The 19,694-nt window shown below is 38.8% G+C and overlaps 1 protein-coding gene across 1 annotated transcript in view; it reads right to left on the bottom strand.

Annotated features, from left to right (window-relative positions):
• Positions 1 to 19,694, bottom strand: part of LOC139708750 (uncharacterized) — a 45,591-nt gene that overhangs the window by 15,137 nt on the left and 10,760 nt on the right. Inside the window, exons 3-7 of the mRNA XM_071620684.1 lie at positions 7,429 to 7,581; positions 5,084 to 5,170; positions 2,837 to 3,167; positions 1,214 to 1,479; positions 495 to 679 (exon numbers count right to left, since the gene is read on the bottom strand). Coding sequence (XP_071476785.1) covers positions 495 to 679; positions 1,214 to 1,479; positions 2,837 to 3,167; positions 5,084 to 5,170; positions 7,429 to 7,581 — 1,022 coding nt within the window. The remainder of the gene's footprint in view (positions 1 to 494; positions 680 to 1,213; positions 1,480 to 2,836; positions 3,168 to 5,083; positions 5,171 to 7,428; positions 7,582 to 19,694) is intronic.

The following is a 19,694-nucleotide window of genomic DNA, read 5'->3' as shown; positions in this document are numbered from 1 at the left end:
GCTTGCTTAGTGCGCGAACCTTTGTTACAAGTGCGCGATAAACATGTTGCCCGGGGGTGGGGGAGAGCAGGGGGGTCAGCTGAGACACCTCATGGCTGCGCCCAGTGCCATAAAATGTCTGCTGCCCTCAACGAACCCGAATTGGTCAATACCCGTATTCACATTGCATTCTTGACCAAAATAAAACTATCTATTACTTATTCCAAATAGAATTATACTATGTCTTGAAGGGGGAAAAAAATTATCAGTGACACCAGTTTGATAACACTTGGGCCATGGGACATTTAAAACAACAGAGTTTTGCTTGTAGGAGTAAAAGTGACAATTCTTGAAGAAGACCCTTCGGTCACAGTTCATGTATGACACTACATAGTCAGAACATGTCCTGCCAACCTTGCTACATTTTGGAGCCTGACAAGTCACAAACATACCCTACTCCACATCTGCACTGGGCAATCATTCAGAGCCATCTTGACCCCCTTTTTTCTACTCACCTCTGGAGGAGGCTAGCGTAGCTCTCCTCCAAGTATGGCTCCTTCTGATTGGCCACGGCCCTCAGCTGCTTGATGAGCGTGCCCAGGTTGTCATGGAGACCAGGCTCCATGTAGATGAGCGAGTGAAACAGGTGCTTGTTGTGGAGCGGCCATGTCAGGTTAAACTTGTGCAGGTGTTCCTTTTCCTGAAAGGGTACACAACAATGGTATTTACATCAAGAAGCAAGACACAGCCAAATGCTGTACATAACCACACCAAAACAAGGCTTATTTTGTTCTGTGATATTAAAGGGTTGACCCTAGTTTGCTAAAACTAAGGAAATACTTCAAACAGAAATGGGTTCCTTGTAAAAGAAAATGATGAATCCTTGCCATTATCATCATCCAAGTACTGCCAGAGAGGCATTTTATGAAGCATTCTGTCAGATATTTTATTTCTGATAGCCTGTTATAAGCTACTGAAATCTTTACACCTGATAAGCTAAGAGCACATTTGCTTCCTGAAATGTTTCCCAGGTATCCACTCATACACCTAGGTCACAAGGGCTGGAGTTCATAATGCATCCTTGGACAGAATGTAGGCTTGGCTAAGATTCCAACCAAGGGTCTGTGAGATGGGTGAATGAGTGCACCACCTAATTGACCATATCCCAGTCCTCCCTTCCATGTATGGGGTCATAGGAGCTTCGTAATATGACTGCTAGCTCAATGCCACTCACCAGTTCTTCGAGAATAGCCAGAAGGGTCTGGGCGGCCGAGCACAGGGCCGCGTACTCCTCCAGGAGCATGGTGATGAACTGCTTGGCCAGGGGCGGGGTGCGGAAGCCCCCTTCCAGCTGCTTGAGGAGACGCTCCCGCATCTCCTTGATGAAGTCCTCCACCTCGGCTTCCAGGCAGAGGTAGAGGAGGTGTGGGTCGTGGGCGCACAGCCGGTGCACCAGCTCCTTCATGCGTGGAAGACTCAGCTTGGTGGTGCTCTCCTCACCTGCACATTGGATTTGGGTTGCCAATATCAGATATATATAATTCATCCACCACATTAATGATGACATGAAGACACCCACATCTCATCCACTTGAGTGGCTCAGTAACAAGTAAGTTTCCCCTGAACATGCACCGAGATTAGTAAACACTCTGAAAAAGTGTGAGGAATATTGCACAATTTAAAGATTTTTTTTTTTTTTTTTTAGTTTTGGTTAATTCTGTATGCTATCTTCTCTTGATGGGAACACTTCAACAATATGCGATGTTACAGTAGTAAAACAATATATAAAAACAAAAAGAAACAAAAAATACAGAAGGAACCCTTTTCTTCAATTTTTCAAAGTGTTACACAAATTTAAATGCAGTTTATCTGCCTACCATGAAAAGAATTTGAAGGCAATATCATGATATGGGCTGGCCTTGAGGGGATACAACATTTACGATATTACGATTCTATGAGGGCAATGTCGTATTCCCCGAATGTAGCCCATCCATATCATTATTATTACCAATTTTAAACGTCTTGAGCAATATTAGAATTTAGTGCTAGGTTAACAGTTTACATATTCCATATAACATATTTCCACTCAGTCCCAGTTCGAGCTCTACACCACTGCGCTGCATCCATACCATGCATGCACACATACACAGTTTAGGCAAGCCGCGGCATGCATACGTGTACGGTGCACACAGTCACACAGAAGACAGCTGCAGTGATTGTCTCCTTTTTAACGTGCTAACATATGAGAAATTGCCCCCTGTCGCGAAACTCTCATCAACCACAAACCTTCATCATCCAGTGCTCAAGTGCCCGGATGCTATATTCCCCTCTCTCTTTAAAACATGGAAATCCCTTAGGCTTTCGTACAAAGAAGAATACAAGAAATATGGCTTTTTCTCACAGCTGGCACTTAATATAAGGGGAAACGATTTTGCAAAACCACAGCTCAGATGTCTGATGTGGGTAACAATATCTCTTTCTCATCCAGGTGATATTTCACAGCTGTTCCATCCAGTTCTCACAGGTTGTGTAACAAATACCAGAAGTTTCTTACCACAGGCCTAGCACTAAATAGAAAGGTATAACAATGACCACATCCTACTTTCTGTTTTGACACAACTTTCTTAACATCCTTTCCATAAACATTTGAAAATCTTGATTGGAGTAGTTTACTGCAGTCTTTCATTATGCTGCGTGTATATTTGGTGGCTGTTACACAAATAACATAATTGAGAAATTCCATACAGTATGGACTACAATGCTCTATCCATCACTTGTAGCTAGAATCATCATCATGCATGAATTGCAATAGGAACAATGGATGGAATGCAATGAAGTGAAGCCATGTGTTCCTCACCTGTGAGGGAGGTACCGGCCTCCCAGTACACACATCGAACCAAATGACTCAGCTCTGTCCAACACTCCCCAAGCTGCTGGCGCGAATGCTCCTGCTCCGCTGCGATCTCCCTCCGCTCCCGGCACGGCTCGCACTGGCACGGTCCATCACCTATGCCTCCTGCAACAGCACTGCCTCCTCCTCCTACTCCTCCCCCACTCCCAGCCCCACTTCCCACCTTGCTGGTCACAACTGAGGACACAGAGTCCCCTGCCCCAGGGGACGTACTAAATGTCACATCAAAATTCTGCAGACCGGGGTACAGTGGGAGTGTAGGTGGTAGCAGAAGCTCCTGCGATGTGGACAAATTCAAAAACAGGAAACACCATATTATCGTATCATAATGTGAACATTTAGTCTTACGAATTATGTTGCTAAATGATGATTTATTGATGAGGATTAATACCATAATATCCTGTTCCTATTCAAATTCAGTTCAAATTTGAATCAAAATAGCAGAATGCAATACATCAGCTCAATCAACTACACTGTATTTATTCAGAATGTACAATACCAACCTAAGTCATCATACTCAATGCTCTTTGTATGGATAAAGTCTATTTCTCGGACTATGTAATTAATATAAACGAGTATATTATTACGCAATAGAATCAAATTTAAAAAGAGTCACATCTTTCTCATACTGTCTACAACAGAGCTGTATAGTATCACTTTATTTCATTTAAATGTGCTAATAAAGCCAGATTCCTTCATAGAAGTACATGTAAATAATGCATAGAGCCAGTGTTAGTGATGCTTTGCATCATTACGATACAGAACACTTATCACTGGAGTACCATAAGCTACAACAGATATGATGATCTGGTCTTGTTTACTTTAAAATCAGCTCAGTATAACAATTTGCAAATGCATTTCACCACAACTCATCATACATTCTATGTTCAAGAGCTGCTACTTACACAGTGATGGGGGGAAAAAAATCTGAAAAGAAAAACTTTCAGCCTCTGATTTTTAAGTAAATCCATGAAGTCACCCTTATGTGGATATCACTGTTGGATAGCTTTGGCAATATTGATTTAAAGCACCCTAAAATTCAAGGTCTCTTCATACCTATAAATATACATGCACACACAAAATATATATATAGAACCACAAACTCAATACAAGGTCAAAATGACCATTTGTCTGACACTAAAGGAAATTATTCCCACCACAGAGCTATTCAAAAGTGCAGTACAACTTCACAGGAAAGAATGAGGAATTCAGGATATAGAATCATACATCACTGACCAAACTTCATAACAGTTTGAAGGAAAATACAGCACAAGCTTTACTCAAACCATTCACCATTTCACATGACATGATTTTGGGAGAATTCACACATGGAGGCATGCTCAGAAACATGATTGATTAAGCCGGTAATTATACCAAGTACTTGTATGTACCTTGCACCCTTGCACTAAAGCACTTACAGATGGTATCAACCATTATGGAAAGACGTATTTGAAGTTTGCATCAATATTCGAGCACGAGTTCTGTGAAATTCAGTGACCTTTGGAGTCAATGCCATTAAAGTGTGTGCCATTTTTCTAGTGAGTCTAATTTGTCACAAACCGGGACTTCCCAACACTTAAGCGTGTGGTTAAAGTAGCGATTGTGGAGTACAACCTGAATGGAGAAATGTATACATGTATGTCACATGTATGTCCGGCTCAGAGCTGATTTGTGTGTGTTTTTGAATTTGCAAAAATAAAAACCGTGTGAAATATTCAATGTTTACAGTAACCCATAAAAACTGGGGACTGGGGGAAGTTTGCTGTAGAAAGTATTACCTTGTCCATTGTTAAAAAGGAACCTGTATTTCACAGCTATTGGAGGAAGACTAGATGGAAGCATGGAGCTACAAACGTTTGTAGCTCCATGATGGAAGCGACCAAATTAATTAAATATGCACAAATTCAGATAGAAATTTACAAAAATTTGCCGATAAGAGAGGGAAACAACAACTTGAATCTTCTTAATGATGTCATTTAATAGTCGACTACAACATTAGGAAAACATGAGACTCCTCTATAATTCTGCAACTGTAACAATCAAACGCACAACACAAGGCTCATCGAAAGATAATTTCACCACTTTACCTTATGAAACACTAAATGGATAGTTTGAAAACAAATAATAAAAAGATGAAGCACTAAAAATGGTTTGATGGGATAAGGAACACAGAAGAAAGGGTCAAACACTCACCCCTAAGGTTGAAGGATCAAAGCTCTTAGTACCAGCATCGCCCTGTTGTACAGTCCGCTGACAGTTTGGACACAACCACAACGGCATCTGTGAAATGAGATACATTAGTCTTATTTCACATTTAGTTTTCACTTCAAATCCACTATGAATGACTGTACATAGAAACTTACTTCAAATACAGATGCAATGTATAAACAAGTGTTTAAAATGAGTTTTGTAAAACTGATTTTTAAAAGATATATTCTTAATGATTAATTCTCTGTTTTTACAGAGTGTACGGACTACAATAGAAGCTATGAATAACATAACCAACAAATATTGTGACATGTAAAGGCATAATGCCTTGCTGATACAATGGTATCCCAAATTATTTGCCATACTTTAAAACATGATTTCAAAAACACTCTAATGGACCAATTCCATTAAAAAAATTGATTTTAATTTGGCATCGTGTGAAATTGTGATGCTTACCATGAAAATTTATACATACTACAGTCTACCATGTGAGAAAGTTTTCTTTCTTGAGGTGTGAGAAAGTTTTCTTTCTTGAGGTATGCAAAGTTACAGCCTTGTTTGCTTTGCTTTACTGTTGAGATCATTCGTTTTATGCAGTCCCTAGAAACATTGCCTGGCCTGACAACCAGCATTTACACTGTGGCTTACTAACTCATCTGCAAAAGCATCTTGTCCCTACTACAGTATTTATAAGATGCGTGTCTTTGAGAATTAGATGCAAGTAGCTGTTATTCTTAGCTCAGAATTTTTAGCACATACAGTAATTTGTACAGGGGCTTCTTGATACTTCTAACTTTGTGTGTTTTCAGAAATGCTAATCAAGAGCAAGTCATCAATATGGATGATGGCGGAACACTACCCAAACACATTATAGCACTGATTAGAAGTGATGCATGATCTTCAAACATCTGCGTCCAATCTGGATGTGGGAGGGGGGAAGGGCTTCACAGGCAACAAAAAGGGCACGTTTTCAAATGATCCCCCAATTTTCCTGTTACTCTCTGGCCAAACAAGCTGCAGCTTCCTGCTTATGGCTTGCTCTCACGACTGTCAAAACCCTCATAGCTAGTCTTCCACTTCAGACTCGAATCTTGTAAAGTGCCAGAAGGTCATGTCTGTGACTGGTGCTTTGCCTCTGTGATTCTTTTCTCTTTTATCTGAAATCATATCATCCTTAACAGACATCTAATTAGTGTTTGTAATTAATAAAATCTTTGAATATCTTTTCTTGTTCACTATTGGAGATCTGCAGCCATTCCATATCAGACTACATACACATTAAAGCACTGCAATGCACTGGATATTCACTTCCTATTAGTCAGCCCCATCCAGATTTGGTGAAAAAGGTTTTCATTAGTTTGCAATAATAAAAAGATGCTACAACATACACATCAGTTGCTGATAGTGAGCACCTGTTTTCAGCTACTATTTGTATCAAGATATATTTGTTAGCTGTCATGCTAATCTATACAAAAAGTACGAAATAGTAGATGGCTGTGTCATAATAATTTGTTTCTCACAACATTTGGAGTTCTGACCTGATGACTACCTGGTATGTACACACAGCCACAGTGCCCCTTAATCATTGGGTCACCATTCGTGGACTCATTTGTATGAATATGGCCGAATGAAACAAGTACAGTGTAATTCTACTTTTCTACACCATCTGCTACTGAACAGAGTGTAGTCCATGTAGAAGACAATGAGACTTGATTATGCAATTTCCATGCATGCATATACTGGTTTATAGTGAACACCCTCACAGTACATACTGTATACGCCGAATATTTCGCGAGGTTTTTATTTTCGCGAATTTTGCGAGTCAGGTGCTATTCGCGAAATTAAAGACGCGCGAAAATATTGACTCTGATCCTGATGTGAATGTGACGTACGCGTGTACACTTCTTCGTTCAGTACAGGACTACATGATCGCGAATTTAACCACTCACGAAATCGTCGGGAATTCCCGATTCGCGAAAATTTAGACTCGCGAAATATATGGCGCATACAGAACTGTTCACTGTCTTCATCATTTGTTATGCTGATTGCCAACTTCTCCTTGGGTGAACGACAATCTTACTAAGTCAATGTGAGGTTCAAATCTCAAATATCACTCTTCCAGTGACTGTCCGGTTCAGACTTATGGTCTCTGTCTATTACACACATCCCCGCTGTTTTCCCCTTTCTTTACCACTCAATTGAATGAATGAACCTCTCAATTCCTTTTATAATAGAGGATTGACTTACACTAAGCGTCATTATCACTACACTGCATTATACCATCTGCTGATCCTTTGTTAATAAACTACAGCTAGAGAGACAGTGCTTACATGTGTGGAGTGTGGCTGCCTGTTGTTCTCCTTCTCGTCGCCAGACCCTAGAGGGATGCGGTTGCCGGGCAGGTCAGGGCGCTCCTGGTGACACAGCACGCAGTGGTCTCGGTCCAGGTAGGGGTTGTGGCTACGTGGCATCTGACTCAATGGCTGCACAAATGGAAATGAAACAGAAGTTGGTCAAATCAACTACAGAGCAAAATATAATAATGATAATGATAATAATGAAATCATGTTACTCGTTCACTATGAAATGAAATTTTGTTTACAAGGTGGGAATAGAAGACTAATCCTTAACCAGCAATATAATATAAAGATATTTTTATCATGTTTACATGTCATTGTAACTGTTCAAACAATCATCAGTCTCATGCTTCTCTTTAAAACAAAACAAGAATGGACAAATCCACTTTCCATTCCCATCTCCCACATCCAACCCCCCCCCCAAAAAAAAAAGTAAAGAAAAATGCACAATATTCAAAAGTTTTGGAATGCACAATATGAGACACGAGGCACTGAAATATATTGCTGCATCGTGCCTTTAACATCCATGAAACCTCTACATCTAAACAATTAGACTGATTTCACTGACCAGTCCTCTGTTGATTTTGTATTTTTGTTGCATTCTACATAAATACATTGTATAGATGCACTGCCACATACTGATAATGCAGTAATCATAAACAAACCATCAAATATTTGAACTTAAGCAACTGTTCTCAAAGGATATGAGTTTAAAACACATTTGACATGCCATCGGGGTGCCAAAAGCAAAGTACATGTATCATTTTGCATGTGTGAACATTGCACAAGGCAAACACGGTGAGGCAAGACAGGGGACCATGTATGAAAGGCTGTCACTCATAATCATGTACTGTACTACCCCCTCGTATTCTCTGACTTCCGTGCCCACTAATGACTTTCTTCACAACTAATACATGTTTGCATCAAAGACATATTCTGCTAAAAGTCTTATTCAACAAGGGGGTAAAAAAATAGACATGCCTTCCAGAACCAAAATATCCTGATTCTCTGTCACCTCCCTCCCACACATGCACACACACACATGCACACAAAAGGGGGGGGGGGGGGTCAAGAAGAGAGGAAAAAAAAAGTTCAACACTTTGGCACAATGTTGATTCATCCTCATCTCACCAAAAGAGAGAGAAAAAAAAAGAATATGTGCTTGCCAAACAGGAAATTGTCTGGAGGTGACAATTTTAAAGGTATGAATCAGATCTCAATGTCAATACATTAAAAAACATTATCAATAATTCACTAGGCATACCCAATGTGTTATATTTAGAAGAGGTAATTAAAGGCACTTGTATTGAATATAAAACTACATAAAACTGTGAACATGCAGCATACATCATAAGATTGATTATATAATGCATGTGCTTGGGAAAATTATACTGTCATGTGGGGCGTCATTTCTGTTCAAAGAGCATTCAAAATGTCTTTTAAAAAATTAACTTATTCATCCTTCATTGTCTTGAAATGGTCCTGTTCATACTTAAAGAAAATTCTACTGGGCCCATTTCAGAGATCTTCAGGTGTGTATGATTTGCAGAAGATACAATTTTCATGTATCATTTAATATTTCATAACGAAAACTATTCACATGACACTATTATCTCTGTATGGAGCACCAAATTTGTCCAAAAAAAAATTACAACAAAATATTACACGTTTACTGGAACCTATCCAGTTCTCTGAGAAGCTGACCTGGTGTTAGTCTGTATCATACTACAAGAATACAATGTTGTTTGTTTGTTGTTGTTGTTTTTTTTTGCACAGCAAAACAGTCAAATTCAGAGTTTATGTTTCTTAGATACAATTTATATAGGGCCTAGATACCAGGTAAGACAGACTTACATAATTATTCTCCATGACATCTTGAACATTTACTTCTAGAATTCCAGAAATTCTATGACTAAATCAATTTGTTTTGTTTTGATCTGTACATGCCCCTTTTTTTTGAACCATCACAAACATCCCCCCCCCCCCCACAGGAATCACCACGGTACCAACCAATGACTGGTTATTGCCATTCCATTAGTTATCAAAGTGATTGGTACAAGCAAGTCTTTTAGGAAATGGGGCCTACACCATCGATCTGGCCACAAATTTTCATCCCCTAAAATAGCACCTTAACATTTCTTTTAGCTGGTATTCGGAAATGTTTTTTTTTTTAGCAATCTTTAATGCATAATGCCTGTCATACTATTAACCCGTTGAAGACTACTGTAAAACATGATATATTCGCGGCATGAAATTTTCGCGAATTGGAGCTGACAGCCTTTTTCGTGGCATGAAATTTTCGCGAAGTGCCACTGGCGTTCAATGCATATAATGTAAACAAGAACTTTCGCGTGCATTTTAATTTCGCAAATCTTAGCGCTCGCGAAATTCGCGAAATTAAAGTGCACGCGAAAATTCCTCGTTTTACAGTAGTCCTCAGTATACTCGGGTGTGTGTCTATGGGAAAAGAGTGTTATAGCAAAATCAGTCCATCCTAAACAGGTTAAACACAGTCATTGAGTAATCACTGGCTGGTGATATGCTACACCCATGTAGCTTATATAATACTTTCTTTATCATTTAGATACATTTCAATCTTATTTCCACCGTAGAGTATGCAAGAGATATCGAGAGATAGAGACAGAGTGAGTGAGTGAGTGAGTGTGTGTGTGTGTGTGTGTGTGTGTGTGTTTTCTATGATAAAACCCAAGGTCCTTGAGCAATTACGTGGGAATAAATCCGTATAACAATCTAGAAATATCCTTCTTTCCACAACCACACCTCAGCACTTTATATTCAATTATCACAAATAAATGCTATGACTAGTCATCATGATTATTAAACAGTATCACAGGCCATGGGTATGCCATAAGAGTGCAAAGCCCGTCTCAAAATTCAATTTCGACTCTGTCGATCATTCAAGGAAGGCTATGCACTAGCCCAAAATAACCAAGGAGAATATATGCAAACACAAGCTAATTATCCACTTGAAAAAAAAAAGAAGATAAAATAAGTGTGTGTATGGTAAAGCCTTGTAATAATTGATGAGGAGTCACTGCGATAGTGTAAAAGGGTAAAGCAGAACACGTAGATCCATGGCATTTACCGTCCTCACCACCAGAAATGGAAGGGTGTCGGAGAGAGCTGGGGCTGGCTGCAACAAGGCCCCTGTGACATTTCCACAAAGACCACCCCTGCCAGCCGCCTGCCTCTACTCTACTCTATGTTATTCATATCATTATGGCTGCGTTCAATCGTCTATCCTCATTCACACTGAATCTTTTTCCCTCACACTGGATTTTTCTCCCCACGCACTGAAAATGTCACAGTCAAATACGCTAATCATTTGGCACGGATATAATTAGCCACATTTTGTGAATTACAAAGCAAAGGGAATGAAAAAAAAAAAAACTCACGATGAGAGTTTACCACCATCCTTGAGGCAAAAACACACAAACAAGTGGAACTTATAACACATGAATGTTTGAGTTGTGATCACACCCACATTAGAATACATGGGGCATGTACATTGTACATATGCACCAGTGGGAAAGTCAGTGGCTGAAAAAAGATTGCCGAAATTAATGTTTGTTGTTGTTTTTTTCATTTATAATCTCCAAATATTTTTTAATCATGACTGCTGATTAATTTTTAGATTTAAAAGAACAGCAACAAATACCACTAAAAATTGCAAATACTCATTCATTAAAAAAAAAATTAAAATCTTACTAATTTCATTTATGTGTATTCAATTTTCCACAGCCAACTTGGGTGAATATTGCAAGAGTTTGAAGTATGTATGTTGTACACTTTAAGAGAAGAAAAACAAGTCAAGTTTCAGTAATAAACTATTTGAAACAAAATGTCAAATTTATTCTGAATGGCTGATGATTCATATTCCTAGAATTCCAAATTGCAAACTGACAAAAAATTTACTACATTCTTTGATTACTGATTTAAGCAAGTAGAAAGGCCTAGAATATTTCAATACTGCAAAGAGTGTGAGGGACAAAAAAAAAAGAAAGTTTTTTTCCTCTCTCTAGAAACAAATTCTAAGATGTATGGGGCAGCTGCTGGCAGTTGTAACCTTGACTTTCAAGCAGTTTTCTTAGATAATGCATACCTGCAGTTCTGATACAACTGTAATTTGGCTTGCCACAAGGCTGCAAATTATACAATTCACTTTACAGTCTGAACTCACAACTACAATAACCAGGGCAAAGATCAATGCCAGCTTTTCACATTCACTACCAGTGACTACAGAGGCATATACCGTTTGAAAATCAATACAGACTACAGTACAGTTAATATAGCACAGTACTGACAATGTATACTGCACGCTGATGACTTAACTGCCAGAAAGATTTGATGAGATGTGTGGAAAACTGCAAGTAATTCTGTGTAACCTAAGAGTAGTGACCAGGCCAAATATTTTGCGAGGCTTTTATTTTCGCAAATTTTGTTATTCATAAATTCAAAAACGCACAAAAATATCAAATCTCATTCAGACATGGATGGACATGCCAGCATATATTTCTCCATTCAGTACTGTACTCCACGATCGCAAATTTAACTGTTTGCAGAATTGTTGTGAAGTCCCTATTTGAAAAAAAAAAAAAAAGACTTGCTAGATATATTGTGTATACAGTACCCTGTATGTTAAATTATGAGTCATTGGACCTCAGAGTCTTCACAGAGATACAGGGTATGTACAATTTTCCTTTTCTAACAACAAAAACCTGGAAAACACTGTTTGTTAGCAACTATTCGGAAAAAAAAAAACAGCTGTGCCTCAGCAATTATCCATAATCTTCTCTATCATACTCCAGAAAAATCAAACCGGCTGAGGTAAACAGTAAAATACATGTATATATATATATCATTCAATCGTATGATGCTTTATGTACTTTGTGGTTATGACAAATTGCTGTTTCTGTAAAGATGTAAAAATTGTCAAATTCCAAAACTTGTCTTATTTCATGCAGATTTGCTGAAATCTTTACTGCTTAGGTTTGGTTTGGTTTTTTTGGCTGATTTTACATGCTTTACCAATGTCACCTTGAACATCGCGTGGACTTTCCCTTTAACAATTCAGGTCCCCCAATAACAGGAATCACCTTGAGACAGAGGCCTTGAAGTCAGGGGTGAACAGACAAATTTTTTTTTTTCTTAAAGAGGCTGACACAAATGAGATCACATCAAGATGTAGTCATTGTCAAAGCAATAGCATTGCATAACCATGGCCTCTTTAAATACTGCAGACTTCCATCTTTAATGGGAGCCTCTTTGGCCGGAAATACTTTTTTGCGCGGATGGTCAGACTGCTAAATTGCCCATCATCCGAGCAAAATATTTTGAAGTCTCGAACATGAGCATGCATTTACAATATGGTGTAAGAGATGTGAGAAACAAAGGTGATCGAATCTGCGGAGGAAATGGATACACTCTCCAATAGTTTCACTTTGTCTGTACCTCACCATGTCTTCATGCAATGCAGTCTTTGTGTTCAAACTCCTCCTTTTTGCCATACCACTGAGGACATCATGTTAACTGGAAAAACAGTCAGCGAGAATTAGCTGTCAGAGGGCAGAACGGCGATTTCACGACTTTCACATTTCTTGGTGTTACCAAACAGGAAAGTTACCACACGGCCCTCGCAGTGGAGCAGGGTTTATTGTTGCAAGTCTGCGCAAGCTGGTGAATGGAAAGACGGCGGGGTCACCATGCAAGGGCAATTAGCGGTTGTCATCCGCAAACAACCTATCGATTTAGCACGGACGGATGGTGCTCAAATTCTGGCAAACAACATTTTTATTTCTGATAGGAGACTTCTGACAAAATATTAATCCTGCAGAGAAGATTTGAAAGTAGTCACAAAGGAGATGAAACTGTACATGTACAGTAAGTGTTTCTTATTGACAATTGGCAGAGATCCCACTATTCGTGCAGTAGTATCATGAAGAATACACAGTTAAAAATATGTCACCTTCTACACATCCTTATCGAAGAAAAAATACACGCAAAAAGAATAACTAATGGTTTACTGCAGCAGTCTCACACATATGAACATCTGTGTGTAGTCTAATCAATGTCAAGTGTGGGTATGTATGTGTCTGTGTGTATGCTTAGAATCATCGGCCCAAAGTCACAAAGGTGGTTTAAATCAGATCACGGTTTCAATTTAATTCAAGGACCAAAAACAAGCGCTGAATAGAAGCAATTTTCACATGCACGTATCAGCTCACATTCATTATTGGACGCCTGTTACCATGCACAATCTGTCACATACATTTAATACACAGACAAAATTTGCATAATCCATGGGCAAAATTTAGACTACCTCTGTGAAATCGGGCCATAATGTTTGAATACACAAGGTCTATTTTCATTACTGAGTGCCTGGATCTTTCTGCACAACCCCACTTCAAAAATTTAGAATGATCTATTGCTAATGACTCTGAAAGTAAAGTGAAAATGCACGCTATACACTGTACCTTTCGTACAAGGATATCAACTTCATCGTAACTGCGACTGCTGATCAAAGCAGATGTGTTGCGATGCTTTTACCGCAACGGATGGCCCAGATACTATACTCTTGGTCATTTCCCACAAATACCTCCAGTTCTGATTTAATACAAATTCTCAGGAACCATGCAAACCAACGCTGCATCAAAATTCATTACAACTTGTCTTAAATGTGTTCAGGAGTGGAAAATACATTGTACACTTGGTTGGACTACCTGGTACATATTACGAGCTATACTATAAACATAATATAAAATGTGCGCATTGTTGATAATAATAATAATAATTAACAGTGCTTAGAATAGCACATTAAATACATAAACACATAATGCATGTGTCCCTATGCCCTCAAATAACTCATACAAGGTCTGTCTGTCTTTACAGCAAAGGGCTGGTATAATATCAATAGCAGCAACAGAGCATATCATGTTCATAATCCTTCATTTTAAAAAATGTGTGCCCATGGATTGGTCAGGGATGCCCTGAGTAACACAGAATAGTTCCTCCTTCACTTCCGTAGTGACCATAATGCATCACGATATGTGTAATGTCGGCATTTTTGCAAAAAAAAAAAAAAAAAAAAGGTGCAATTTCATTTAATCGTAATGTCATGGTTTTACAAGAAAGCTGCACAATTATGGAAAACTCTGATGCTATACATTTCAATTACCTTACAATGGGTCTGCTTACTACAACGTATAAGCAAATATCCACATTATGACTGTCATATACGTGTATGTGTGGTGAAATCTCATGGCAAATATTCAAAACTACTGTAACCAATCCTGAGCTGCAGTTTGATTGTGGGAACTTATGAGTCTTTGGATTTTGTGCAGTTCTGGATTTCATGTTTATAATGTAGGCCTACTCACTACACAGCACAGACTTTGAGTGGCAACTTTAAAATAACTATAAACATGATGTAGGGCCTAAAATAGAAAATCACATGATAAATATGGATGTGCACAATGTACATTGGAATGAAATGGTATAAAGTAAGGAAATTTTTGACCCACTTCTCCTTTCAATGTTTAAAAAAAAAGTTTTGTTTTTTTTTTAACGTAGGCCTAGATACAGATATAAATGATATGAACCACATCCTGATGTGCTCCAGTAAAAATCTGAATCACCTTTTGGTGACTCCATGGTACTATTTTCTTTTCAGACTGTGTCACTCAGAAAAAGAGAATAGGCCTACTCTGTAGTCACATCAAACAATCTGTAATTTATACCACGGCAGGTGCAGTCTCTTTGCCTAGCTATCATTAGTATCAATACTGATATAAAATCTGAATTGCAGTTTCTATTACCAACTGGTTACTTGATGCATACCAATACATGCAGGTCAAATCTTATTAATTTTTCATTTCATTCCATTCATGCATGCGAAACTTCTTTTTTTGTTTCAACCCATAAAAGAGAGAGCTATTCAAGGTCCTCAACGACCATATAGAAAGTGAAGATCTAATTTAAAATCAAAACAATGGTTAGTCATTGATTAAAAGTGGTTTAACCTGTATAACAAGTGTTTGGAACTTCAAGACTGTACTGGAGTCCATGATGTACACATCCAAGGTCAAAAGCCCAGCATGAACCAAGTTTTGGTTTCAAGGATCCTGCTCACACAGCAGGGTGTATACATGTATACCTATGTTGACTTGACCAGACATGGGGGAGGTCAAATTCCTACCCTCCCTGTTGGTAGACAGGAATTCAAGCAGCACTCCCTTTCATGTACAAATGTACTGCTTGCCAGAAGTAATATCACATACCAAATTCAACTAACATCAGTAAAAATGTTAGGATGGGATCTACGAATACTGCGATCCTAGTTCTAGAATCAATTATTTAAAATGCTGCTAGGACTTCTGGCTGTTGAATGCAGTCATAACAGTGCCAGGGGAGCAAATAGATTGGCCAAGATAAATTGTGATCACATCATAACCTGCATTTCCTACAACAAGGTTGGGCCTACCTGAAGATAGAAAAGAAGAAGAAGAAAAAAAAAAAGACAGCCCAAAGGGTCAAAACTGTAGGTATTTCAAGCTGTCGAAAGACAACATATGATACAATTTTGAATAGCCTGTCCCAATAATGAATCCCAAGTGGGTGGACACCATACTGTAGGTAAAGTTTGTATCTCTGTAATCAGAAAGCACACTGGTGCAAGTATGATATTAGGCCTACACTGGTCAAAAAAATAGGCCCTACCCTATAAACTATAGTAAACAACAACCAATACTGATGATTTCCTTTCAGTAACAGTTTTATTGTACAATTCTCATTATGTTAATAATCTACATTATATGAATTAACAATAAGCCCCAAGACCAATAACAAAGCATGTATCATCACACATTCTCATTTCAGCTATCCACATCACTAAAATGGTGTATTACACTGTACATCAGAATAAACCCAATCTCATTCAAATACAAATTATCTCAATCCCTTGAAAGATTTCTAAGTCAATCTCAAACGCAGCTCTACAAAGTAAGCTACAATGTAACTCTGATCTCTGCAACATAGGAAATGATGTACGATACAATAGGCCTGCATGTTGTACATATATTGTACTGTCTTGTACTACAATTTCAGAATGCTGCACCAACAATAAAAATGTTTTTCTTCTTCTCTATTTCATTTCCAAATGTGCCCCATTCACAATTTTGTAAGATCACAAATTTTTCTAGTGGGTCATATACATACCTGTACATACTGTACCAGTATCACAGGATGATGTCTTGTTATGTCCAAACTACCTTCTTTGTTGTCTATTCAATCCATTTCCTTTACAAGCACCCATAGCAATTACTATGATAGAAACTCCTATTTATTGGGCTTCCCCTGTTTTATAAAAATGGCTCTCTTGTAGGGAGTGCACTTGCTCGAGGGAATTCCCTCTACTCAAAACTATCTGAACATACATTGTAGGCTACACACATCGCCATATGATTGGGTGTGCATGTATTTCCTTACAGGGAATTCCCTAGAAACCAACTAAACATAGCAGTCTATTGACTGTTGTATACTAAGATTATACAATACATCACATTGTACTGTAGTTGCTGAAAGGGGGATTGTACAGCCTGCATTAAAGAGGGTACATATTCCTTTGTTTTTGCTGCTATTCCTGATAATAATTAAACTTGTAGAAACTAGAATGTACTTGTATACTGCTATGACAGCTAGCTACATGCACTCAGAGCAGGAAAGAGAGAGACCAAATGCATACCACAGAACTCAGTAAATGCCTGGTACAGGCCATTACTACTTTGTAGGACTTGTGTCAATACCCTTGCAAACAAGCAACACACATGGAGCTCAGGCTACTACTAGCAGAACTAAAGGGGGGGGGGGGTATTTGGAAGGGTGGCTGTGAAACCATACTGAACCCTGAGCTCCACAGTACAACAGAGAATGCAGTCATATAAATGTAAGCACACACACAAAAGCACACACACACACACACATACACACACACACACATACACACTGCTCCATCAAGAGGAATGTCTGTGTCAAAGACTGCTATGTGTGTGTAGCCCTTGGGAGTAAGAGGAGTGTGTGTTCGTGTGTATGTGTGCATTGTCAGGTCGTGGGAAATCGTGATCAGGGCTCACAGTGTGACTATACTCAGTGTCAGACTGGCACAACACAGTGCAGGGTTCGTTTACTGCCTAGCCATTCTCTACATTATATCTCACTTGCAGTCAGTGCCTAAAAAGCTATTCAGTGGTTAACAACATCCTACATATTGGCAACAGTCTCTACTTGTGCATGATAACTTCCTAAGGCATTTCCTGGTCACACTTTTGTCAATGAAACTGCAGTTGATGATGTTGCCTAGTTCGATAGCCCTACTGTACATGTAGGCCTACTTTATCTTGTGAATGCCTTCTACCAAGAGGATGTAGTCGTCTGTAATGTTAAACGGACAAAAATCATTCAATCATTTTTCTTTTCATTTTCGTTGTTGAAAATGTAGCTGTGGAACACTATGTAGCATCAGGGGTGCACCATCCTCCCCCCCCCCCTTTTGGCAACAATATATGTCATAATATCCACTCCCTCTCACTCTAAACTCTCGCTCAAGGTTGGCAACCCTGCTGTACCTCCATTACATGGACATCATGCAATTTGTTGACCAAACCCAATGGACTGACTCAAATGTCACACAAAATTTATGAATACTGTAAAACATGATATATTTGCGGCATGAATTTTTCGCGAAATTGGAGCCAATGGCCTTTTTTGCAGCATGAAATTTTCGTGAACTGCCACTGGCATTCAATGCATAGAGTGTAAACAAGAACTTTCGCGTGCATTTTAATTTTGTGAATCTTGGCGCTCGCGAAATTCGCGAAATTAAAATGCACGCGAACATTCCTCGTTTTTAGAGTAGGTGATACTCATATTCTAATAGACTCGGTCATTTATTTATGTTATGATATCTATTCATTACTATTTTTGTACACCAAGTGAAAATAAGTTTTAACGGATAAATATCCGTAAAGTTCCGTGTATAAGACGCACCCGTGTATAAGACGCACCCCTACTTTCGGACCTAAAATATAAAAAAAATAAAAAAACACGAAAATTTCCACGCAAATATTGCGTGTGTCATACATATTATTTCAGCTCAAAATTTCCTTAGAATGGAGCATGTATTTGCTCTATTTTTCGTTTCCTTTTATACTTTCTTTTATCGGTATTCATCGGACATCGGCAAAATATGGAAGACGCAAAATGCGAGACATGTCTCGGTACTCACTTGCTATTGTTTCGCCTTTCAATCGTGGTACATGTGTCATGCATATCGTACTCATGAGTGTACAGTACGATCTTTGCTGTCATATACTGTATACGCTATATATTTCGCGGGGGTTTTATTTTCGCGAATTTCGCGAGTCAGGAGCTATTCGCGAAATTAACAACACGCGAAAATATTACCTTCCAAAATGAATCCCTTGCCTTGATGATACGAACATTTCAGTACTAAAATACCATGTCACGGCTTACCAAACAGACCATACTGGCTAAGCTTGTTTACGCACGTCCACGTCTACTTACGAATACTGTAGAGAGCCAATCCATTATCGCAAGGGGACCACTCGTCAGAAATCTAGCGTGATGGACTTAACCACTTCAAAAATGTTGAATTCTAACTTACTAGTTCACAGAGTTTGGCAAGTCTTTTTCTTGCAGTATATAACTAGTATCATTCTTATATGCTAGTAAGTTGAAAATTCACACTTTCTTTGCCACTTCATATCTTCTCTGGTCCCCCAATCGCGAATTTAACCACTCGCGAAAATGTGTGACATCGGCAATTCGCGAAAATTTATGTACGCGAAAATTATAGCGTATACAGTATAGCAGAGGGTGTCTCGCATATTGACGCATGTCATACTGGAAGGTTCATTACGAAAAATAAGAAAAACATCAACAAGTGTAACAGAGGGATCATACGGCGAGACGTACGGTGCGTACGGTAATTACACTCACTGTTGTTTCGCCCTGGATTACCAGTAACATGACAGTGTCTCTTGTACCATGCTTGTATGCACAGTGCTAGCCTTTTGCAAAAGGCAGCTCGCTATAATTTCAGCACACGCACACAGAGAGCAATGGACTTGCACACACAGCGCGCAACGGGCAAGCGCGCTATGATCCGATCGCTGTGTGCACGCGAGTCCATTGCAAAAGCCTCT

Source organism: Diadema antillarum, unplaced genomic scaffold (assembly GCF_040938485.1).
Source record: "Diadema antillarum isolate AM-2024a unplaced genomic scaffold, OU_Dant_1.0 seq00001370_RagTag, whole genome shotgun sequence".
NCBI lineage: Eukaryota > Metazoa > Echinodermata > Echinoidea > Diadematoida > Diadematidae > Diadema > Diadema antillarum.
The sequence above is the reverse complement of the archived record's forward strand: the minus strand, read 5'-3'. Positions and strand labels throughout refer to the sequence as shown.